Here is a 26,441-nt window from a genome sequence, read left to right as displayed (position 1 = left end):
AGCAAAAACCATTTCAGCACTAAAAAAAAAAAGCTGTCATTCCGCCTGTCTTTGCTCACGCTTTTCCCTCTTCTCTGTCCGAAAAATGTGTTCTTCACTGAGGCTCCAAACATATTCCATTCCCCCAGGATTCTCTCTCTCCTCGGTACTTCTATGGTACTTGTTACAAATGTATGGTTATTATAGCACTTACCACACTGCATTTTAAATGTCCATCTTCTCTACTAGACTGTGAACTTCTTAGAGGCTGGGGTGATGTCCTATTCAACCTAGCCAGCACCTCAACGCATATAGCAGGCACTCACTAAACACTGTTAGTGCTATTCATTTTTCTTTCTGGGAAAAAAAATCTTTTGGCAAAGATGCCAAAATACAATCCTTTCCACAATGCCAGTGATAACTTTTCTGATAAGAGGGATTACTCTGAAACCATTTGTGGGTTCTTTGGAATTTTCATTTGTATTTTCCTTGGCAGCAGATGATTACAACTCATCTCTTCTGAACGTTATCATTAACAGAATATTGACATCAAACAGTCCTGTGGGTTACTCTTTGGTTCTGTAGTTGTTCTTCAGAGTCTTGTTCTTATGGTTAATATTTATAGTTCATGTAAGTTGTGGGGGGAAAGGGGAATTCCGATAGATTCAGGACGCTATTCCCTGTGTTTGACAAACTTATTTCTGATGAAACTCTCTTTATTCTCCATTTTTTTTCCCCAAGGTTCTTCTGTGTCCCAAGAAAGCAACTCAGAAATGGGTATATTTAAATTTCAGATCACTTAGCAAAATGTGATGCCAACGTTTATTAGATGACAAGTTAATATACACATGGGATTTTATCATTAGCTTTTGGTGAAACTATAGCTTTAAAAATATATACATATATATATTTTACATAGCAGGCACTCACCAATCACTGTTTATGTTTTTATATATAACCATGCTTTCATAAATTCAGGTAGAATTCAATATAATCTCATTATATCCCCCACTTTGTCAAAGCTCATCTGATGAGAGGGCTACAGAATGAGAAACACATACGCTTTTCCAAAGACAAGAAGCACAGAGGGATTTAGAAATGATCTTTTGGGGCTTCCCTGGTGGCGCAGTGGTTGAGAATCTGCCTGCTAATGCAGGGGACACGGGTTCGAGCCCTGGTCTGGGAGGATCCCACATGCCGCGGAGCGGCTGGGCCCGTGAGCCACAGCTGCTGAGCCTGCGCGTCTGGAGCCTGTGCCCCGCAACAGGAGGGGCCGCGATAGTGAAAGGCCCGCGCACCGCAATGAAGAGTGGCCCCCGCTTGCCGCAACTGGAGAAAGCCCTCGCACGAACCGAAGACCCAACACAGCCAAAAATAAAATAAATAAATAAATAAAGTAGGGAAAAAAAAAATTAAAAAAAAAAAAAAAAAAAAAAAAAAAGAAATGATCTTTTGTAATTTAATGAGACCACTTTCCACCTATCAAATCAGTAAAAATTAACGAATTAATACCCATTTTGTTAAGACTAGTAGTAATATACGCCAACACAGCTCTGTGGAATGCAGTTTGACAAAACTGATGAAGGTACCAATCGACAGTCGATTAGTCAAAAAAGAATAGAGGCCTCACAGTTAGACAGAGTTTGGCTGAAATCCCACAACTGCTAATGTCTCGGTCTGGCTCTTAGGCCCATTGCTTATATTCCTTATTTGTAAGATGAGAATAATCATAGTATTTATATAATAGAGCTGATGAATTATTCTCAGTCCTCTCAAGTAAAGTGCTCAGCATATGGCTTAATCAATTATGTACTAAGATAAAAATGTATTGAATTTCTATAGGTAGAGAATGGAGGGGGGGGCATTTTTCAGGCTCATAGAAAAGCTAGAAGGAATGCTTTATATTTCAAACATTTCCCGAAAGTTTGAAAGTACTTTCATGTACATAATACATTTGGGAAATGTTTGAAATATAAGGTTCATGGGGGCTGTAATGAAATATGGGGAAGAAAAGGCATTTCATTAATTCATCAACATTTAATGAGCACCTACTATAATATGGCATGCACTGTGCAAGTGCTATAGATGCTAACATATGTAAGAAATGATTCTTGCCCTTGAGAACTTCACAGTTCAGTTGGGAAGTTTGACAAGTAAATCAACCAGAGTACAGTGAGAAGTTCAATGTGACTGAAGCATAAAATATTTAGGGAATAAGCCTGGATATATTACAAAATGCCTTTAATATTAAGCTAATGAATCTAGGACCAGGAAATGAACTAAGGAATTTTGATTTCATTCTGTGGGTTAGAGAAAGCACTAAAGGTTTTAGTGGGTCTAGTGGAGGCCACTAAAATGATCCAATTCTAGGGTCAACACAGAGAAAATAATAAATAGGCTAGAACCCAAAGGCAGGGAGACTAATGCAAGGCGGCTTTTGTAAAAAAGTGCCAGCAACATGTCATAGTGGCCTGTACCAGGGCAGTGAATAGTGAGGGAAGTACGGCTTAAAGAGACATCAGTCATATCAAACTGAACATGGCCAAAGGAAGGAACTAGAAAGTAACAGAGAAATGATTGTATCTTCAGCAAGACAATAGCATGGGGAAAAAAAGGAGGACTGTTTTTAATTAAAAGAGATATAACAACTAACCACAGTTTGAATATTGCTAGATCCTGATTCTAACTAAATGTATAAAGACATTTAGGGAAATCTAAATATGGAGTGGCTATTGGATGGTACTGATGGATAATGATGGATGATACAGGTGGATAATGATCTTATTTTTAGAGATGTACGGTGAAGAGTTTAGGATTGTGATGTCTGAGGTTTGCTTTAAAGTACTTCAGGAAAATTTTTTTAAAAGGATAGATGAAGCAACTGTGGCAATATATTGATAAATATTCAATCTGGACAGGGATATATACAAATTCATTTACACTATTCAACTTTTATGTATGTTTGAAAATTTTCATAATAAAGTGTTTTTTTAAATGAACCCTAGTTTTAGACCTGTTTTGTCTGATGTACTTGACAGACTTTTACATGGAGACCAATAAGCAGCTGGAAATTTAGGCCTTGAGTTAATGTAGATTTGGGAACATCTGTGCAGTGGTGATAGCTGAAGCTGTGGAAGTGGAAAGGGTCACCCATGGAGACACTGTAGAGCTACAGGAACCAGTGACTGAGCACCTAGGGGAAGGCCTCTGTTTTAGGAGCAGGCAGAGAGAGAGAAAAATCATGAGAGAATCAGCAAAGTAGTTAGAGAAGTGAGAGCTTAACCAGGAGGGTGAGAAGTCAGGAGCAGAGAGAGCTGCAATGAAGATATCACGAGAGAGAAACAAGAGTGCAGTGGGGTCAGAAGTAAGGGATGAGAGTCAGTGAGCACAGGGTTTCTTTCTGGGACATTTTGCAGGAAGGTGAGGGAGAGCTAGATTAAAAGGGTAAAAGAAATCCTACCATTTTATTTTTAATTATATCCTGTTCATTATGAATCTAAAATTGTGTTGTTACTGTTGATTTTACAAAGACTTTTCTCTCATTTTCTTGCATTCTTGAACATCAAATACAAATTACGTTTTGTAGTTATCCTTTGCATAATTTCAAAGAACCAGAATCACCATTTAAAACTGAGTCTTGGACTTCCCTGGTGGCTCAGTGCTTAAGAATCTGCCTGCCACTGCAGGGGACACGGGTTTGAGCCCTCGTCCGGGAGGATCCCACATGCTGAGGAGCAACTAAGCCCCTGCGTCACAACTACTGAGCCTGTGCTCTAGAGCCCATGAGCCACAACTACTGAGCGCGCGTGCCTCAACTACTTGAAGCCTGCGTGCCTAGAATCCGTGCTCTCTCATTGTGGAGAAGCCACGGCAATGAAAAGCCCACGCACTGCAGCGAAGAGTGGCTCCCTCTCGTCTCAAACTAGAGAAAGCCCGTGCGCAGCAACGAGGACCCAACGCAGCCAAAAATTAAAACAAAAAACTGAGTCTTTTTTGTTTTCATATGAAATACCTTGCATATTTTATATAAGGAGTCTTGTCCATCTCCTCCTGTGTCCTTAAAGTAGTCATGTGCTGGGAATGTCCGGTTAATATCACGAGTGATAGCACTGTCCTGGGGAGACTCCTGTGGAAACATTAGGAAAGAGAAGGTTTAGTAGTCAATTATGTCCGTACTTGGTTGGGCTTATACAACAAGGTCTTCTCATTTACACGCTTTAAAATGCTGCAGGGACATACATACACATATGCATGCCCAGAGTTATTGTGTCTTCAGGGAAGCCAAAGCAAAAGCAAATATTAAGGGGAAAAAAAGATGAAAGAAAATCAACCCATTTCACTCTATACACCTCATGTCTATTCCACCCCTGTTGCAAGGAAGTGCAGCTGGTAACCTTTCTATTGTAAGAGGGAAAATGTGATTCAAAATGGATTGCCCCCAGGAAAACACTCAACCTAACTTCAAAAGAAGGAGGCAAAGTGCTCCCGTTAGAAAAAACTGGGTACAAAAATTGCTGCTTTAATTGATCCTTTGGCACAAAACTCATGTGCCAGGTTCTCAAAGGGAAAAGAGAAATCCCTTGATTGGGGTTTATCCTAGGGACAAATGGCATAAAAATTCACATAGTGGTCTACTCAATAGGAAACTAGACTATTAAATGCCAAAGGATTCAAACAGGCTATGGGAAAATATTCCTTGCTTTTACCAATGGAGAAAAACTGTTTCCTCTTCTACAATGAGTAACTAAAACTGAACAAATGTCAATAATGTCATAAAATATGTCAAGCATCCAGCTATTTCTAATAGCTTCCCCTTGTTAAATTTTATTTGCTCACATGGTAAATAACTAGAACACAAAAACATGACCTTCTGTTTTAACAATGCATTGTCTTCATAGCTAAGACAATAGACTTGATTCTCCTTGGTGAGACTACATCATATTCAGCACACCAACGAAGAGCCTGATACTCCTGTTTCAAGTGAAAAATGAGTGATGTTCTTTCTTGTCGGGTAATTTCTCTAGCCTTTCAGGTAATCAGGTTCCCAGGGCCATAAATATTTTACAGTTGTGGGATCTGAACTAACTTCACATTAAAAAAGATTTTTCTTACTGAATAAATTTGACATGTAACATTGTGTAAATTTAAAGTGTACAGCATGTTACTTTTGATACATTTATACTATATTGTAATACTATTGCTATAGCAATATCACATTACATAATTATAGTACAACATTACTGTCTATATTTATAATACTGTGCATTAGATCTCTGGCTTATTTACTCCTCATTACAAGTTTGTACCCTTAAAAACTAGTCATACCACCTCAAACTCCATCTCTGGTGAACCATCTTTAAAGCCTATCCTCTTTCTTAACCTGTAAACTATTTAAACCTTCAAAGACATTGCCAAACTGCTTTCCAAAGAGATTTATTGGCAGACTACTAGTTTTTAAATGCATCATTAACAGCAGTTAAGGCAGCTCAGAACTGTGGTGATCCCTGACAGGACAAAATCCAAGGTGAGACCTAAGACTACAACAGCTATTTGTCTGGTGGCAGCTTCCAGGCTGTAGCACATGGAGAAGGAACTGAGACAGAGCTGGGGATGGGGAGTGCCCCCCTGAGCTGAGAAAAAGGAGGGCAGAATTCAGGGAGGGCAAGGTAGCTAGAATTTATAGCTCAGAGTACTGGAGCGGCAAAGCTGAACAGAAAGAAAGCTGCAGAGCTACGTAGAGGGGTCCCTATGAGTCACAGAATCAGAAAACAAAAAATGATAAACTGGATTTCATCAAATTAAATTTTTTTAATATTCAAAAACCACTGTTAAAAACATGAAAATGTAAGCCATGACCATGAATTTATAGGATAAATTACCTATAAAATCTATCTGATAATGGAGTTGAACCCAGATATATAACTCTCAAAATAAGACAAACAACTTATTTTAAAAGGGGGGAAATGGTGGTAAAATACTGAATAGATGCTTCATAAAATAAGACATATAGATGGCAAATAAGCACATAAAAAATTTCAACATCATTAGTTATCAGTGAAATATAAATTAAAACCACAGTGAGATTCCTCTACAAGCCCATTATATGTTAAAATTAAAAGGACCCAATATACCAAGGACTGGCAAAGGGTGAGAAAAAACTGGAACTCTCATACATTGCTGGTGGGAATGCAAAATGGTACAAATACTTTAGAAACAGTTTGGAAGTTTCTTATATATAAAGTTAGACGTACGCTTACCATACAATTCAGCGATTCCACTCCTATCTATTTATCCAAGAGAAATTAAAATACAAATATATGCAAATACTTGAACTGAAATGTCCATAGCAGCTTCATTCCTAATAGCCCATACTGGAAACAATGCAAATGTGCTCCAATGGGTAAATGGATAAATAAACTGTGGTATGTGCATATAGTGATGGAATACTACTCAGCAATAAAAAGGGAAAAAACCTACTGATACACGCCATAAGATATACCTCAAAAGCATTAGACTATGTGAAAGAAGACAGACACAAGAGACTGTTTTCTATAATTCCATGTACATAAAATTCTAGAAAAGCAAAATCGTAAGTTATATAAAGCAGATCAGTGTTTGGACGAGGCTGGGGCTAAAGGGAGAAGGCTGATTTTTAAGAGGTATTAGAGAAATTTTTGAAGTGATGGAATTATTATCCATCATATCTGTGGTGGTAATTAAAACATATTGAGTTGTTCACTTAAAACTGGTGACTTTTACTGTACATAAATTACATCTAAATAAAGGTGATTTTAAAATGGAAAAACAAACAAAAGGGGATACTCATACAATTGAAAAAGAGACCCAGGATGATGCAGGTCCTTTAGATTAAGAATTCCCAGTATTAATTTAGCTATATGTACCTAAAAGATGGGAATGATGTCAATTCATCTTTACCTTAAGTCCTTAGAACCAGGGGCAGAGCTTAGAGTCAGACATATCTGGGTTTGAAAGCTGGCTCATCTCTTTCTTGGCTAAAAAACTTAAGGTGAGCTTCTTATCTTCTCTGGCTAATAGCATCTACCTTATAAAGTTGTAGTGAGGGTTACAGCAAATGTGTCTATAAATTATAAACATGTAAAGAGATTCCAGTATTGTCTGACATGTACATAAAACACTTGATAAAAGTGAAACTGAGCAAAGTCTCCAGCATGGCTGACAGCTGGGGCTGTTCTCTGAACACACACACTCACACACAAGCACACACACGCACATGTGCGTGCGCATACACACACACACACACTGATATACAGAATACTCAACCATATGGTTCCTAGAATATGTATTATTTTTATTTTTGTATATCTTATCTTCCTATAAAGCTATTCATGTAGGGGCAGAAACTGTACTTTAGTTTTGTAACTTCCACAGGGCCTAGCACAATGCATGACACATACTCAGTGCTTGATAAATATATCGAATAAAAGTCCAAAAGCTTCCTTAAGATTGAGTGATGGCAATGCTCATGTGGTCAACAGCTCTCCCTAAACCAGAATCTCTAATGCTAATGTTTATTAATTCAAGACTCATGTGAAAGAGGCACTAAACTAAATCAGAAAAGAACCTTATTAATAATTTAAAAGACATTCCAACTAAATACCTGAAAAAACCAAGACTGCTATAATGATTGACTCATTAGTGACTTCCAAATTGTGTCATATGCAGGCAAGAGAAAATAACTGTCATGAGAAATAGAACAAAGACTTTGGGTCTAGCTCTAAATGCAAAATAAATCAAATCATCCTGCAATTATCAACAGAAATGACAAGGAAAAGGAGTCTGTATCAAAAATATATGCCATATTATTGTGGGTTTAACAATTTTTATTCAGCCTAGGATATGTGAATTCTCTTGAACTCAGTTTTTAAAATTTATTTTTGGCCACGCCACACAACTTGCGGGATCTTAGTTCCCCGACCAGGGATCGAACCTGGGCCCTGCAGTGAAAGCGCCGAGTCCTCCTAACCTCTGGACTACCAGGGAATTCTCTTGAACTCAGTTTTAATTTTAACCAACACACAGAATGTAAAATAGCAACACAAAGAGAAAACCACAGGCATACTGGGAATTAAGAAATCTTTATTTGAAATAAATCTGTTTCATGAACAGCTCAAACAACAACAGACCATAAACAGTCCCAGCTTCAACTGTGAAACTGCAGCATGACAAAAACTTATTGCACCCCTAGAATCATTAAGAGGAAAAATAATAAACTGAACTTAACTAAAATTAAAAATTTTCTGCTTATAAAATATGCCATTAAGAAAAGAAATAGGCAAGCGGTACATATATCTCAAAAGGAACTGTATCCAGAATATATACAGAACTTCAAGAAAGAGACAATTACTAAAATGGACAAAAATTTCAGCACTTTATAAAAGAAAATATACAAATGGCAAATAAGCAAATGAAAAGGTAGTTACCAGGACAATGCCAATTAAAACCACAATGAGCTAGCCAGCCAAAGTGTCTACCAAGGAGAATGATTTCTTGTGCAATGATAGGAGGGCTACCACCTGGAACACTCTGCAGAGAATAATTCAATCAATGGAGATTTGGAAAATCAGAATGATAATTTCAAAGCACTGAAGGAAGATGACCCAAAGCAGCATTAAGTAGTTTCTGAAAAGTTCTGGAACTTGAAAACAAAAAGGAGAAAGGGGACTTAAAGCACTAAAACAATGATTAAAATAAATTTCACATTGACAAAACTTTCCAGAAAAGATGAATGGACATTTTATTGATCTATATTTGGAGTTCAGCCACAAGAAATTATTCTGAAAAAGCTGTTAATTCTGTTCTTGAATTATATATCCACTGGAATATTTCCAAAAGAGAATTCAGATTTTTTAAATGTCAGATGAATTCACTCTAAGAATTTTATGAAACAACAATTAAAGTTCTGAAACATGCTAAGAATGATAGCTTCTGGCTCAGGACAAGCATGAAGGTTAGAAAATTATATGAAGAATTGAGAGGAATATGGAAAGCTTCAAAATATTTTATGCTAGTTTTATCAGTCATATTAGATTGATGATAAAGATAACTTGAAAAAGGATATACAATTATGAGATATATGACTTGGACATTCAAATGCACATAGAATCGGAATATAACAAAAAACTGAAAAAACTCTGTAACTGGTTAGTTCTCATCCATCTGCCATCCCTCAACCATTTGATCATGGGAGTCATCAGATAAGTAAGGGGGAAAATGCCCTTGAGATTAGGTGATTTTGAAAATTCACATGCTGAATTTTTGAAGCCTTCAAGAATGATAATAAATTGAGAAGTTCCATGTGAACCACTTGCTTAAAATATTTGGTCTTAGGAAATATGCTGAAGAACTTGGGAATAAATCCATTTGACTTGCCAGAGGCCAAGCTGTACAAAAATGATCCAAAAATTCTAACAATGATGAATTCATAAGTTACTATCAGAATAATGACATCGTTAAATTTGAAAAGATTCTGAAAACAAATCACAGTAACGTTATGGATGATTCCTTCCTAAGAGAACGCAGCAAAGAGCTTTTGTAAAATATCGAAACCCAAGTGCTTATAAAATTAAGATTTATACCACAATACATAGTCCTTTTATTTCTAAGGAGTTAAACATAAATGTAGCTGACGTAGGGAACTTGCTAGCACAAGGCATATCGGATGACACTATTCATGGCCAAATTGATTAAGTCAACCAAATACATCCTTTCACCAGACTATAATTAGTAAAATGGCTTAACAGAGAACAAGCTTTTACAAATGCACTTGAGGCAATCATGCAGAGACATAAACCTTAAAAGAACAGGGAAGGGCAAAACTACTGTAAGGTGATAGGTCCTGAAAACTACTGAAGTAATGGCAGAAGTAGTTCTTTTTTATCAACTGGCTTTATGTTTTGGTTGCTTCATTTATCATAAGAAAAATAGCTTTAATCTCCAGAAAAAAACAAAACTGCCATATGATCATGCAGTATTAACATTTTCCAAACTTTTTCTGTTAAGAGCCAGATGGCAAATATTTACTCAACTCTCCCTTTGTAGAGAAAAAGTAGCCATAGACAGTATGTAAATAAACAAGCATTTCTGCATTCTAATAAAACTTTATTTTCAAAACAAGAAGCATGCTGGATTTGCCGCAGTTTGCCAAGCCCTTCTCTAAATATACAACACAATAATTTGTCACCAGCAACATGACCAGAGAGAAGATTTTTGTAATGATTTTAAATATACTGACATGTTACTACTGATTAACTTTTTTTTTTTTTAATTTATTTTATTTTATTTTTGGCTGCGTTGGGTCCCTGCTGCCGAGCGCGGCCCTTCTCCGGCTGCAGCGAGCGGGGGCCACCCCTCGCCACGGTGCACGGGCCTCTCACTGCGGCGGCCTACCCCGCTGCGGAGCACGGGCTCTAGGTGCGCAGACTTCAGTAGTTGTGGCTCACGGGCTCTAGAGCACAGGCTCAGTAGTTGTGGCGCACAGGCCCAGCCGCTCCACGGCATGTGGGATCCTCCCGGACCAGGGCCCGAACCCATGTCCCCTGCATTGGCAGGCGGACTCCCAACCACTGCGCCACCAGGGAAGCCCCTGATTAACTTTTTATGTTTTACTTGCAGAAATTCTGTCACAAACAAGCTGCAACAACTTGAAATGTATTTACCTTTGAACACTTTTTTTCATGTAATAATGAATCTTAAAAATGTTTGCTGCATTTTACAAAAGTCAATTCTCCAAAGTCTGTATATTTCTGTACCTGCAACGTAGTAAAGATTTAAATGAAACCCTGTAATTATAGTGCCATACTGTCCCTTATATTTCAAGCAGCAATACAAACAGTATACACAATTCAGAAACTCTAAACATACACACTGAAACATATTAGACTGGCTAAAATAAAAAGACAAAACGAAATGTTGGTGAGGATATGAAACAACTGGAACTCTTAACTGTTGTTAATGGAGATATAAAATGATACATACACTTTAGTGAATTACATGGCTGTTTCCTGTAAAGTTAAATAGGCATTTACAGAGACCCAGCAATTTCACTCCTAAGTATCACACAGGAGAAAGAAAAACATGTGTCCAAAAGAAAACCAAAAATGTACAAAAATGTTCATACTAACCTTATTTGTAATGGCCAAAAACTAGAAACCCCAAATGTCCATTAATAAAAAAAGAGATAAACAAATTACCATCCATATAATGGAATACATACATACATTGTTGGAAATAATTTCATTAAATACCATACTCTAAAATAATAGCACTTTAAAAATTTATTCACTAAACAAATACTAAGAATTAACACCTCACACTAAAATCCAAATCTTTTTTATTTCCCCTTCCCATACTGCCGTCAAATGGGACTAGTCACTGTTCCCCAAACATAACCCCAAATTAATGATATACCTTACTGCGTCTTAAAAGGAAAAATCTAACCTTTTATCTTCTTAGTATAATAACAAACCCTTTTTGTTTTCTTATTTTAATAAAACATTTTTGCTTCCTTACAATAAGAATACTGGGGAAAATGAGAAAAAAAGATAATTTCACTGTAGCTAATGTTTGATAAGCATATATCTAACTTTCTATATAATTATTTTTATAAAATGAGCTTACATTGTTTTGAAAATTAATTTTTACTAACTGTAAAATGTTGTGAGCCTTTTTTCCTGTTATCTGACAGTTATCCTACCCTAGCATTTTTAATGCACAGTAACCTGTCACATGGCTATACCATAATTTACTAGGCCAAATCTCTGACATTGGAAGATTCAGGCTGTTCTACTCCTTTTGCTATAAACAAGGCTGTAAAGTAGAGCCGTGATTCTTGAGGGGGAAGAGATTATTTCCACAATCACTCCTTTCCCCCAAAGATCCAGCGTTAACTCTTGTGTTTGGATTTTGACTTAACAATGCCAATTTGTCCTCCAGAAAAGTTGTACCAATTTATATACCACACTGGTAGTACCCTCACAGCAGCTGCCCTGCTGTTTTGGAATAGTCACTTATGTACTTGTCTTGGCCTCCTTCTAGTCTGTATATAACTAAGAATTGTACTTAAAGTTGCAAAGAACTACACATAAAGTTTACTGACTCCATCCCATTCTAATTCCAATGCATTGTTTGCTGAACCCACATGCTGACAGATGTAAAAAAAAAAAAAAACAAACAAAAGGCACTATCAGGCATATATTTCCTTGTCCTGTCAGTTGCGATGGCCTAGAAGCAGTAACACCCAGTAGCAATGAGCACACCCAGTGCCAGGATCTTGGTTTCTAATACCATTTACTAGTAAAGGAACCAGGCTCCTTATGGAAATGGCTGATTCTAGTGCTGGGGCAGGAAATATACAAGATGATCCTGGAACATCTAGAAGTGCCACAGAGTAAGGAAGAACTTCCCCCCTTACTCACACCACAAAGAAAACAAACCCACAACGATGGGAACATGTCAAAGGGAAACATGAGCCAGAGTTCCCAGTAGCCAAAGCTGGAACAATGTAAGCAACAAAATTAATGAAGTATTACTGGATTATAATCTAAAGTATAAAATAAATATCCATGAATCTATAATTATATAAATAAACAACCAAATAAGTAAATAAATGGGGGGAAAAGAGACAAATCTCCCATGAAGAAGAATTCCAAATAATTTATGAAAACACCCTGCCCTGGGACTTCCCTGCCGGTCCAGTGGTTAAGACTCTGTGCCTCTACCACAGGGGGGCACAGGTTCGACCCTTGGTCGGGGAACTAAGATAATGCATGCCGTGCGGCGCAGCCGGAAAAAAAAACACACAAAAAAACCACCCTGTCCTCATGGAGGGAGCCCACTCCTGTGTGGGCTGTGCACAGTGTCTTCCTTCTGGAGAGTACAGTATGGTAAGGGGGAAAAAAAGAGTAACGACAAGGGAGAAATCTGACAAACATGACCTTAGCCAGATGATCAATGTCCACATTAATAGTGACTAGTCATGTTGATAGTACATACCCTCGTTATGAGGTAATGAAAATGGGACTTTACCTATGTGTTCTTTTTCCCCTAAACTCATAACCTTATGAGAAAAACATCAGACAAATTCCAAATGAGGGACATTCTATAAAATACTTGACCAGTATTCCTTAAAGCTGCCAAAGTCATCAAAAACAAGGGAAGTCTAAGAAACTCAAATACAGTCAAGAGGAGCCTAAGGAGACAGAAGGACTAAATATAACCAAGTATCCTGGATGGGATCTGGAAGAGAAAAAGGACATTAAGAATAAACAAAGGGGGGCCTCCCTGGTGGCGCAGTGGTTGAGAATCTGCCTGCCAATGCAGGGGACACGGGTTCGAGCCCTGGTCTGGGAAGATCCCACATGCCGCGGAGCAACTAGGCCCGTGAGCCACAATTACTGAGCCTGCGCGTCTGGAGCCTGTGCTCCTCAACAAGAGAGGCCGCGATAGTGAGAGGCCCACACACCGCGATGAAGACTGGTCCCCGCTTGCCGCAACTGGAGAAAGCCCTCACACAGAAACGAAGACCCAACACAGCCATAAATAAATAAATAAATAAAAATTAAAAAAAAAAAAAGCAAGAGTCTTTAAAGATTATCTTTAAAAAAAAAAGAATAAACAAAGGAAATCTAAATAAAACATGGACTTCAGTTGATAGTAATATATCAGTATTGGTTCACTAATTGAAACAAACGTATCATACTAAGATTTGCACTTATTAGGCACTCAAAATGTTGGACTAAATTTGTGGAAAAAAACTGGTGAAATGAATGCTGTGGGTACAAGCTCAATAGTAATAAAAAGGAGGCTCTGTTGATGTAATTGATTTCTAGATGATTTCTTTCTTGTCCCCAATTCTTATGCTCTTTTTAGTGTATATAAGAAAGCAATAGTGACGTTTTGTTACTTTCTTAAATTGTAAGGCTTGTCTAAAATAATTTGTGCAGAGAAAAATCTAAGGAAATAACATTTGTGCTGTTTTCTTCTCCCATCTTGGTTTTGAAAGTCGTCCATTAGGTCAAATCACAGTGGTACCACATTCTGTAATTTTTCTGGATGACTATTTTTATACCTTACTGTGAGAATTGGCTCTCTGAGTAACTTCTCAGGATTAACAAGGTACTGGGAACTGACGGAAACCCTCTGAATACACACCCTTTGTAAACTCAAGTTGAAAAATAGAAAGCTAAGAATGGCAGGAAGAAAAAGAAAGTACCCAAACAAAGAAAATGCAGTGGAAGGCTGCCATGAGAAATAACCAGCATAGAGAAGATTATTTCCAAAGTAGCTTGTTGCCTAAAGAAAAAGATCTTCTTAAGACTATCCAAAATGTTATAAATGCTTTGTTAAAAGCCATCATGTAATACTTACGAAAACAAAACAAATACCACCAAAATTCCACTCAAATCCATCATGCTATATCCTCTCTTTACAATATGTTTCACAGAAATAAAATAATTTTTTGGTTACATTTCGCTCTTTAAAGTCAGCTACAGACTGTCAGAAGTGATTTTAAAGACTTAGTTTTTTAAATTCCCTAGGATAAAAACTCAAAAGAAGGAAAAAAAAAAAAAACTCAAAAGAAGGAAAATGAAATTGAAGGAGTACTATACTTAAAAATTAATAAATGAGGACTAAAAACCTTCTGGAGGTAAAATCATTTTTCTTAATTAAACGTAACTCCTGTCATTTGTAATTTAATTTCATGTGTTTTGGAAGTAGCGGAATTGCTTAAGTGAAAAGGTGAAGGATAAGACTTCTCAGCCTATGAAAACAGATGTTCTTGTGTTTGGGCAAGATCAAGATGGGCCTACAAAAACCTGCAAAATCTGGAAATTTCATTTCAATGGGTCACGTTAAATCTAATAGCATTTCTATTAACACCATTTTAACAGAGTCAAAAAAGGTGATTAAGAAAAACAGTAACAATTATTTTGGCGCTTAAAAAATAGCTCTGTCTTTTAAAATCAAATACTGTAGCCATCTTAAGGAATGCCTCACAGGAATTCTGACAAAATAAAAAGAAGGTATGAATGGTATTCTTAGCCTGAGATTTAATAAACAGATTTAAGGTTTACCATAAATTCTCTGACACTGACTGCAAAGTTTTGTGTGTATTTTTCTAAGAAGAACATTCTTAGATTTTAACAGATTCACTAGAATGTGAAGCTTCATGAGGGCAGAGATTTCTGTTTTGTTCACATGCATCTCCAGCACCTAGAAGAGTACCTGACAAATGGTAGGAACTCAAATATTTTCTGAGTAAATGAATTCTCAGGGGATATATGATACATATAAGGTTCAGAGCCACTTACTTCCTATTGACAAACTCACTTTCACAGACTTAAAAATAATTATTTAAGCCACAATAACTAGAGCTAACAAGGATCTGCAGTCATTGTTCTAAGCACCTTATATACGGATATATCATATAGCTCTACCTGTGTTAACAACCCCCTGAGGTGGGCTCTATTATGTCCCCCATTTGGCAAATGAGGAAAGAAGTTAAATCACCTGGCAAGCAAAGTGAGGAGCTGGGCCTGGAACCCAACTGGTTCAGCTTTCTAGTTCACGTTCTTAACCCAAATAAACATACTATAAAAGTGAAGAAATTCTCTTATCAGTAGTGAATGGCATTTATAATTCCTAATATATGAAAAAATGCTTTTGTCTTCTAGACTCTTATAACTAAAATCAACATGATACAGACTTTGAAAATGTGCTTCCTCCTTTTACTCATGTGAAGGCTATTCAGTGTTTATGAAAAAGCAGAAATCGCTAAAGCTCTAACTACACAGAGAAATATATGATGCTCTTAAACATAAAAACAAAGTGAAAAAAGTCTCAACATGTGGTCCTTTTGTAAATTATTCAAAGAAAAGGCATTTTCCCTAAATGCGAGGTGGCCTCCAATATGTATCTTAATCATTTCAGGTTTTTAAAAAAAATATGTAATATTTTATTTTATTTTATTTTATTTTTTTTTTAAAGAGTAGCTTTTTTTTTTTTTTTAATTTTATAGCTACTTTATTTATTTATTTATTTATTTTTGGCTGTGTTGGGTCTTCGGTTCGTGCGAGGGCTTTCTCTAGTTGCGGCAAGTGGGGGCCACTCTTCATCGCGGTGTGGGGACCGCTCTTCATCGCGGTGCGCGGGCCTTTCACTATTGCGGCCCCTCCCGTTGCGGGGCACAGGCTCCAGACGCGCAGGCTCAGTAGTTGTGGCTCACGGGCCCAGCTGCTCCGTGGCATGTGGGATCTTCCCAGACCAGGGCTCGAACCCGTGTCCCCTGCATTAGCAGGCAGGTTCTCAACCACTGCGCCACCAGGGAAGCCCAAAATATGTAATATTTTAAATTATTATGGTTTTATTCTTTGATTAGGGTTGACCACTTGATAGATGTATTGTTAGACCACAATATTCTGGCCTCTCAAAGAACCGCCTTCATGAAACTGTGCTACTGGCATGTTTTGAGACACTATTTAAAAAAAATTGCCATAGAAATCTTGTATCTCATGGTGGTGAGGACACGTCCTACCACATTACTCAGTGTCCTTATCAGAAATTCTGTTTCTTCTAAAGAAATATGGCTATTTTTTCCCCCATGGACAATGATTAAATGTCCATTTTTGTTTTGGCCTCCAGAACCCTCAGAACCAAATTTGCAGCCCAATCTTAAACTATACAGGAGGTCATGGCCTGTATATCTGTGTGTTATCTTCCTGTTCTATCTCTATTTTCCAAATCTCTTTCTTATTCACATTTTCGTACTTTTCTGAATTGTAAATATTCTAATAAGGTACCTCAATACCTTAGTAATGAGGTACAGTGTATTTGTATAAAACAAATTAAAGCCCCTCAATAGCATTTCATAGTTCAATCAACAAGAATTCTAGAAATAAGTATCTGATTGATGGGCTCATTTAACACTGACAGTGCAAAAACATTTTTACCTTAAATTCAGATTTCAAGAACATAAAAATGTATATTCATGCAAACATAATTTTACTTGTCCCTATGTAACTAGCACCACTGATCTTCAAATCAGTTTTCTTTCAACTTACGGTGCTGTTATTCCATACCAATGCAATAGCAGGAATTTTAGTATAAACTGGATTTGTGGGTAGATATTACTTTGTATATTTATCCTGGTGATTTGCTCTTAGAGGCAAAAATCATAATTCTAGTAAAACTGCCATTGAATAACATTTAATAAAAGACTTTAAAAGCTCGACCAATGGGAGACAAGAAATTAATCTTTAACATATTTAAATAAATGAAATACTGTATTCAGTAATTACTACTGTATTCAGTAATTAATGTTTTAAAATTTCCATTCCAAACGCATCAAACACAGAACAAACTGTAACTAAATTTCCATAAACATGGAAGTAACTGAAGGCACTGCAGAATCTGGCTACAACTATGTGAAGACTGGAGCTGGACTTTTAACAAAGAATAGAGAAGACGGATTTTAGGTGCTCTACCGAGGTCACACAATGTAATAGAACACAATGTGATAGTTAGAACACTGACTCTAGGGTCAGGCAGTTCTGTCTCTGAAAACTGCCTCTCCTACTTCTAATTGTATGACCTTGGATAAGTCACTTAACTGGTCTGAGGCTTAATATCCCTATCTGTAAAATCTATGCAATGGTCACTGCCTTGCAGAGTTTATGAGAAGCAAATTAAATACTGCATGGAAGGCAGGTAGCATAAGGCCTTGCCATCAGTGATAGCTCTTTCCCATCAGACTTGAGATTTATGATGCTGGCATATTTCCAATCTTGGGAGAGAAGCCAAAGGGCAAAATGTGTACTTGGCAGATTTTCCCATATTTGAAACTTAGTGAACTACTGTGAGGGATCTGCAATTTTAGATAGTATCCAATTCAGAAATCCATTGTATCAATTTATTTTAACCAAATAAAACTATAAAGAAGATAAATCAGGTAGCAGAAAAGCTGACACAAAATATAAATGGTGCAATGACTGTTTTTTAAAACCTATGAACTGTGCTAACCAAAACATTCTAGGAGCTCAGAATGAAATACCTTTGCTGATTATCTTTAAAAATAAATCATTTCTCAGAGGCAAAAATCCATTTGGGTTTCTCTATTATCACTGACTCATTTAGTAAAGACCTCTGCTATTTCAAGACAATCAATTAACTATACCAACACCCAATGCTACTAATCCTTCTTTACTCTTTTTTCCCTTCCAGTAAGAAAACAACTTGCCCCAAACATGCACAACAAAAAGACAACTATATTCCATAATCAATGAACTGCCAAAGAATCTTTTATTGCAGAAAGCAGACTCCAAAAGCAGCCTCCAGAAATGTTTGCCAAATAAGCGCCGCTAACTTTAAAACATTTAGCATGGTTATCAGCTGAACAGTTATATACTTATTATGTTGAGTCTATATACACAATGTAATAGAAAATTAAATGGCTTCTTCAGAAAACATAGCTTTTTAATAAAATAAGGTACGGCTATCACATTGTTTCAATCCAAATATGGCATTATAGTGCCATTCTAAAAATAAATCGAAGTCCCATGTGATATGCAGCCTTTTAGCTATGTTCATTTCCTTTTAGGGCTCAAGTTTCCCACAGGAAAATTATTCAATGTTTGGCAAAACTGTCCCAAATCATGTATAGATAAGGCACAACTGCTAACTACACCATTGATCTTTTCCTGCTTTGCTATTGTTGATTCTCATTCACAGTACTCCATCATGGAGAGGTCCAAGAAGCAGGAAATACTCAAGAACTTTTATCTGACCAAAGTGAACACAAAAAGTGTCATTTTGAGTAAAAAGGTGTTGAGGAGGTAATTTATGAGTCATCTAAATTAGAAGACACAAAATTATTACATACAAAGTCATATTCCAAATATGTTTCTGATTACTGTGATGAATTCCAAATACTTATTTCAATTGTATTATTTACATTACTGAGCAAAACTGCATATCAAATGCCCTCTTATAAAATCTTCTCAAAATCACTCACTCTCATAATACAACACACACACACACAAAATCAAGACCCATTCCCCAAGCTATATTTTAATATAACCAAATCAATCAAATTATGATTTCTAAGAAAATGTTTATGAATGCTTCATAATGCTTAGAAAATATTCAGTTTTTCTTTAAAAAGCTAGTTTCTTCTGAAAATAACAAGTCTTAAGTCAAATATTTAAGTATGCCTGTTAAGTAGCAAAAATACACAGCAGCTGTAAAATGACTAGTTATATTGAAATGACTTTAAACTCTATAGTTCTCTTTTATATAGTTAACAAAATAATCTATATGAGAAGCTGTGTTTGAATGCTATTAGTCACAAACATCTCCATCAGTGAACTGCTGAACTGCACTGAGAATTCTGTAAGAGGTCTGCATTCATATACATATTCACAGACTATAGGTATATGACCTGCGCTTCAGTGTTTATTTTAATTATATCTATTTATATAGCTTTCAGGCAAAAATGATATATCCTAGAGTCCCAATACATAAGAAAAGTCATGTTTAAGATTTTAATTTTCCTACTAAAGAGCTAATCTTAAGAAACAATTATCAAGAAACAATTATTTAAAGATTTAAAAGCTATCTTATTCTATCATTAATGTATAAAGCTATAATTAGTTAGATCTTTCTCTATTAACCTAAAAACTTAACAGCACACAGGTATCATACCAACCAAGGTCTATTAGTATCTATGTAGTGATGGCTTATTACATAGGTAGTAAGAACCATCCTGGAATTAAATTCTTTTTATGTTTTTCTATTTAAAATTCCTGGGTAACAGCAACTTTAAAAGGTACTGGATAAGCAATGATCTTCAATTTTATTTAAGCAAAAACTTCACCCTCCAATCTCACTAGCAGTACAAATAATATAAATACCAATGAAGGCATTCTAGAACCATGCATTTCATGTATTTTTACTTCCCCTTTCTGAGGTGACTGCCACTGATCAAGAAAACTTTCTAACTAATTAAGATTTTTCAAATCTTAAGTTGTTTGGTTGAAAGTACCAATGGAAAGACTATTTATTTTATTTAATCCACATCAAAATCTGAACACTTGTTTCTTTTTTTCCAAACCTGCTGGAAACGCACATTTTCTAAGCACTTGACCAATCAAGTGATTGAAAGCCTGAACAATCCTTTGGACTTATTTTGGTGTCATGATTGAGTCTAAGGGAGTTCTAAGGTCTGGATTCTAGTCCCAGTTCTGCAACTAATTTACTTTGTCACTACTCTGGGTCTCCCTTTCCCCATTTGAGAAAGGAAGAGTCTAGATTGAACTCTAAGGGATCTTCCAGCTCTGTCACTTTAGGATTTTATATTTATGTTATTCACCTACTCAAAAACCTTAAGTCCATCTACAATTCCTAATTAGAGTCAAATCCCTTAGCCTTTTATTCCAGATCAGGTAGCCCCAATTTATCTTTCTGACCTTACTCCATTACACCTCAAATTGAAACCTCTGGTTCATCCATATTGCCCTATTCACAAGGAAGCTAACGGCACCTGCTAACATGTACTGAATGCTTACTGCAGACCAAGCACTGTGCTAAGAGCTTTACATGCAATAGCTCATTAAGCCTTACAATACTTGTATGAGATGGTACTATTAGTTAAGGCAACAGAAACTAAGAGGGATTACGAACCTTGTCCTAGGTCTCACAGCTAGTAAGTGTCAGGGCTAGGATTCAAAACTAGGTCTACCTGCCTCTCAAGTACATACTTTTTATCACTACATATTACACGGATAAAGTATATAAATGGCCCATCTTCACTGAGGCGTTCGAAGCTTAAAACACCCTTTGTCACAGTTTTACTTTTTTCCTAATACAACTCATTTTTAAGGTTCAATTAAAGTGATTCCTCTTTACCACTTCAGTCCCAAATTTTCTTTCCATCTCTAACCTATTAAAGCTCTTACTGTAACCCCCAATGACTTGTTCCTTGATAAAGTACATCTAAATATATGTATCTTAATGTCTGAGAATTGTATAGGACTAATCCTCCTGTGGAACATACAATAAAAGCAGGACAAAATACATAAAACATCAGTAACATGATGGAGTAAACCATCAAGGCAGAACTTTAGGTTTATGATCCCTGAGAGAAAGAGGCTCACCAAGCCCCTCCACATTCACCCAGGGCCTTTCCTCTGAGGGTATTTACAGCAGGCACTGGAAGTTACTGGGAGATTCTGACTCTGTGTGACAAGGAAATAATAGCAGCAATCTTCTGCTGAGCTTATGATGCCACCATGCACAATTCTATATACTTAAGATGTGACAGTATCACATTTTCACAATAATCGTAACAAGGGGATAAAATCCCATTTTACAGAGTAGAAAACCAAGGGCCAGAGATTCCAAAATCCATGCTCTCTTCACTATCTTCTTTTTTTATCTCAGAAAAACAGTGATCTAAGAGTATAAATACAGTAACAATGTAAAGAGTTTTACATTAATGCAACATGCATCTGATCTTGAATTGACTCCTATAATATTAGAGTCATCTTCGCTTAAAGGTAAGTATCCTTCTCAAGTTCTGACAGATTAAATTATCTAATAAACTGTCAGAACTAGGATCTAAAATTTGTTTTATTTCCAGTGCTCGGTAGGCTACACATGTATCTTTAGTACAATGACTGCTAACTATACATGATGTTAACATAATCTAAGCAGGAATGCTTTTAATTCCTACCAATATCATGTCATGAAGGAGAATTTTTTAAAATGAAAAAGGCTTTTAAGTCAGATTCTGCTCCCCAGGGGCCAATGAAGACAGAGACCCTCAAATGGATTTTTTTTTTTTTTTTTTGGGTCTAGCTATAAATAAACAGCTTTGGCAGTGAGGGTTTCCCCAGTCTTTCTGGAAGAATTTTCAGAAATATATCATGCTATTTAATGCTGTAACTTTTGCCTTCTCCCCAAAATACTGTCTTACTAATTCAATTCAACAAATGTTTATTGAAAGCTAAGAGACACAATTTAAAGTTTTACTTTGAAAAGACTCTTTCATATTTTATTCAAAGCCAATACAATCTTTTTGTAACACTCCAATAAATCATTAAGTGACTACAATCAAGGCAATTTATCATAAAGACATACTTTTTAATTTGCTAAAGGCTTCTCATGTCATAGATTGTTTGATAATTGTAGGTCACTTTATTAGGGTCTTTTGTCTGTTGGTCCTTTGGGTTCATTTAATCCTGTCCAGCTGAATATTTTATGCCAATCTCATTCAAGGGGTGGGAGGAGATAAGACTATAGAAATCTTACTCTACCCAGAGCTCAGCCCACCTCATATACTGCCTTCTAAGGAAATCTAACACCCATTTCCTTACCTATGACTACCACACAGTAATCTGCATGCCTCTTGTGATCTCAGAATGCCAGATCTTACATTATAGATACTTGTATACTAGTACACACATACTCATCATATACATAGATACATACACACATTTGTTTTCATGTATTCCTTCCCACGATGTCAAAGAAGATGCTTTCTAGTATCTGCTGTCTTCTCTTGTAAAAAAACAAAATTAAAAAAATCTAGAAAGATTCAAACATACTTATGAGGCATAGTAGTAGTAGACTAGGAATCAAAAAGGTCTTACAGCCTCAAAACTCAGCTTCCACAATTGTCAAAGAGGGATAACATCCCTTTTGCCTGTCTTCCTAGGAGGATGAAATGAGATGATAAATAGGAAATTGCTCTGTACAAGGCCATAGGTAATACAGTGTGCTATCACGCCCTCATGTTCTACTTCAGTAATATGTTCTAAACCTACACTTCCTGGTTTCCTTCTATCTCTGTTAAAATTTATCTGCCTTTATCTAAACGTGGTCTATGCTTTCCATAAAAAATAATACACCTACGTAGTTGTAAAGGTCAAACCATACGAAGCGTACAAAGAAAAACAGCAGACCCCTTATACCTCTCACCTATTCCCTGCTGCCCAAAGGCAACAATTTTCATCTTTTTTAGCTGTTTGTGTTTCCTTCCTATTTCTAAACAAAACGCATAAATTGCTACTTTCTGGCTTTTCTTTTTTTTTTTTAAAGACTGTCTTGTATGGGAGATGATACTGTAGCTCTATTACAGTCCCAACCCCACCTACCCTCCACACATACTTCCCCCTTCCCCTCATCATGACTCTCAACATAATTTTGCTACAATTTTTGGCTAAATCTATATTTCTCATAACTGAATCACAGAGTATATCATGATTAGATTTCCTTCTTTCATTCTCTATTTTTTCTAAACTTACTAATTGCAAATTTTTTTCTTTCCCTCAGTGTTCTATGTATCTATATTTGTAAGACGGGTAAATATTTTGAGATCTCACATATCTCAAAATGGGTTTTATCCTCACATTTGAATGAAAGTTTGACTGGGCATAAAATTCTAGGTTAAAAACCACTTCTGGGACTTCCCTGGTGGCGCAGTGGTTAGGAATCTGCCTGCCAATGCAGGGGACAAGGGTTCGAGCCCTGGTCTGGGAAGATCCCACATGCTGCGGAGCAACTAAGCCCGTGCGCCACAACTACTGAGGCTGTGCTCTAGAGCCTGCGTGCCACAACTACTGAGCCCGTGTGCCACAACTACTGAGCCCACGTGTCACAACTACTGCAGCCCACACGCCTAGAGCCCGTGCTCCAAAACAAGAGAAGCCCCTGCTCGCCACAACTAGAGAAAGCCCGTGCGCAGCAACAAAGACCCAATGAAGCCAATAATAAATAAATAAATTTTTTATAAAAAGTCACTTCTTAAAAGTTTCAATTTATTCCCAATTATCTTCTTGCTTCATTGTGGTAGAAAGTCCAATGCTATTCAGATCTCTGTACTTAGGATGTTTCTACTATCCCATCCCTACTCCAGACCAAGAAGCTTTTAGGTTTTTCTTTATCTCCAGTGTTCTGAAATTTTATGATTTGCCGTCACAAAGTCTTATTACTTTAAGCTGGTTGGTCCTTTTCATTATGGAAACTCATATCCTTCAGTTCTATAAATTTCTCTTGTGATATCTGAGAATTTCCCCATTCTTTTTCTCTATTCTGTTTCTGAAAATCATGTTATTCAGACATTGGGCCTCCTTGATCGTGCCTCTAATTGTCTTGCTTTTTACCTCCTTTATTGTCTTTTGTTTCACTATCTGGTCTACCTCAATTTTATCTTCCAACTTTTCTTTTTTTTTTTTTTAACGATTTATTGATTGATTGATTGATTGCTATGTTGGGTCTTCGTTTCTGTGCGAGGGCTTTCTCTAGTTGCGGCAAGCGGGGGCCACGCTTCATCGCGGTGTGCAGGCCTCTCACTATCGTGGCCTCTGTTGTTGCGGAGCACAGGCTCCAGACGCGCAGGCTCAGTAGTTGTGGTTCACGGGCCTAGTGGCTCCGCGGCATGTGGGATCTTCCCAGACCAGGGCTCGAACCCATGTCCCCTGCATTAGCAGGCAGATTCTCAACCACTGCGCCACCAGGGAAGCCCCAACTTTTCTAATTTTAAAAAATGTCTGATTATATTTTTAATTTCAAAAGCTTTCTTGTTCTCTTTCTGTTTTTTTTTTTTTATGGCATCCTTTTTTCCTTAATGGATGCAAAATCGTCTCTGAAAATATTAGTTACAGATACTGGGGTTTTTTTTTGAAGTTTTCTTCTATGACTTGCTTTTGTTCCCTCTGATTTCTTTTGTTTTGGGCTCTGTGCATTCATAATACATTTTCTCAAATCTATTCGTAAGACTTTCTCTGGTTGACTGTTGATATTAAAAGATAAGGAACAAAAAACTAATTGGAAGCTCTATATGCATGGGTGGGATTCGCTGACTGATGGGCATCAACTTAATGTGACTGGGCAGGGACTGTCGGAACTGAGAGCCCTTAGATACTGGCCCCCAGACTAGACTCCTCTTATCTCCTGCTTAGAAGGTTTAAGGCTAAGAGCATTCTGGGAGTGTAGTGGGAAAGGGAGACTGATTATTTAATAAGCAGACTTTCTCTTGATACTCGTGTTTTCAACAAGGTGTCTTAGTCCCATTCTCAGCTATGCCTGGCATCCAGAATGCCTGTGGTTCAACCTCCAAAGAGTAAGTCTCCCATCTTCTGCTGGGATGTTGAAAAACCAGTGGCCTGCTAGGGCCAACTTGGGATGGGGATCAAGGTGGTGTGCAGTGGAGGAGTGGGGGGGGGGGATGAGTGACGGTATCTAAATATGCCTTCAATAAACCTTCTAACAATTCTTCAGTTTTCAGCTTCATACTACTCTCTGCCTGAGAGGCATATCAGGAATCTAATTCCCACATATTTACTGGGTTTTTATGGGCAGATCAGCTTGATTCTTTTTGCCCCTCCCCCAAATTCAGCTTTGTCAATTCTGCTGAGTCAGTTACCACTTGTCCGCTGGGTTTCTATAACCCCAAATTTTGTTAGCTTCATTCATTTGCCATCATCTCTGCTCTTCTCTTTGTCCATATGTATTATACTTTTGCCATTCTTTATAGTGGAGTTAACAGAAATAAATATGCATACTAAATCTGCTATATTTAGTAGGAAGTCTGTCACATGTTTTCCAAGTATGGGAGTTTGTTGATATATTGACAAAAGTTTCTTAATCTCTCTAAGCCTAAGTTTCCTCACCTGTAAAACAGAGATATAAAAAAATTAAAAACTGCCTGATAGGTTTCTGTGAGAATTATGTGAGGTAAGAATGTAGGCTCTGAAGTCAGAAAGACCTGGGTTTGAATCCCAGATCTTCCACTTATTAACTGTTTGTCTCTGGCAACTCGATCTCAGTCTTCTCATCCTTGTAATGGGGTTAATAATAGTCACTAGCTCATAGAGTGTCAGAAGGATTAAACAGGACAAAGTTTATAAAATTCTTCTGAAACATAACAAGCCTCAGTTAACATTTATATCATTGCCCATAATGCTTTCTACACCTAAAATTACATACACAAGTACATACAAACACCTCATATCAGCCTATTTAAGTCTTATTCAGGACTTGGCTGAGTGAAGGCAAACTCCGACTCCTCTGCAAAAGCAACAAGATATAATAGGAATGGACGATGGATTAGGAAGTAGGAAGTCTGGGTATTATCATAAATGGCTGCGTGGCCACTGGACTGGTTTCCTGTCTATAAAAAGAGAGAATCAGACCAAATGATCTCTAAGGTCTTTTACAGCTCAAATGTCCCTCCCTGTCTCCTTTGTGGATGATCTGACTTTCAAAAATTTAATGTTTCTATTCTAATTACCTGACGGATACTGTTAATTTTTATAGGTATTTTCATATATCTTGCTTTTCCAACTAGACAGTATATATTTGCTCCATGAAAACCAAGATGAGTTGCTTCCCCAAACTAACTAGTAAGGCCACCCTTTGAATACTAA

At 36.9% G+C, this 26,441-nt stretch overlaps 1 protein-coding gene and 1 pseudogene across 1 annotated transcript in view; one reads left to right on the top strand and one right to left on the bottom strand.

Annotated features, from left to right (window-relative positions):
- RABGAP1 (RAB GTPase activating protein 1) overlaps window positions 1-26,441 on the bottom strand; it is a 159,329-nt gene that overhangs the window by 32,651 nt on the left and 100,237 nt on the right. The window contains exon 14 of the mRNA XM_057548199.1: window positions 3,903-4,105. Within this exon, the coding sequence (XP_057404182.1) occupies window positions 3,903-4,105 (203 nt within the window). The remainder of the gene's footprint in view (window positions 1-3,902; window positions 4,106-26,441) is intronic.
- LOC103009494 (COP9 signalosome complex subunit 2-like) lies at window positions 6,317-9,741 on the top strand (annotated as a pseudogene).

This window comes from Balaenoptera acutorostrata, chromosome 6 (genome assembly GCF_949987535.1).
Source record: "Balaenoptera acutorostrata chromosome 6, mBalAcu1.1, whole genome shotgun sequence".
Classification (NCBI taxonomy): domain Eukaryota; kingdom Metazoa; phylum Chordata; class Mammalia; order Artiodactyla; family Balaenopteridae; genus Balaenoptera; species Balaenoptera acutorostrata.
The sequence above is the reverse complement of the archived record's forward strand: the minus strand, read 5'-3'. Positions and strand labels throughout refer to the sequence as shown.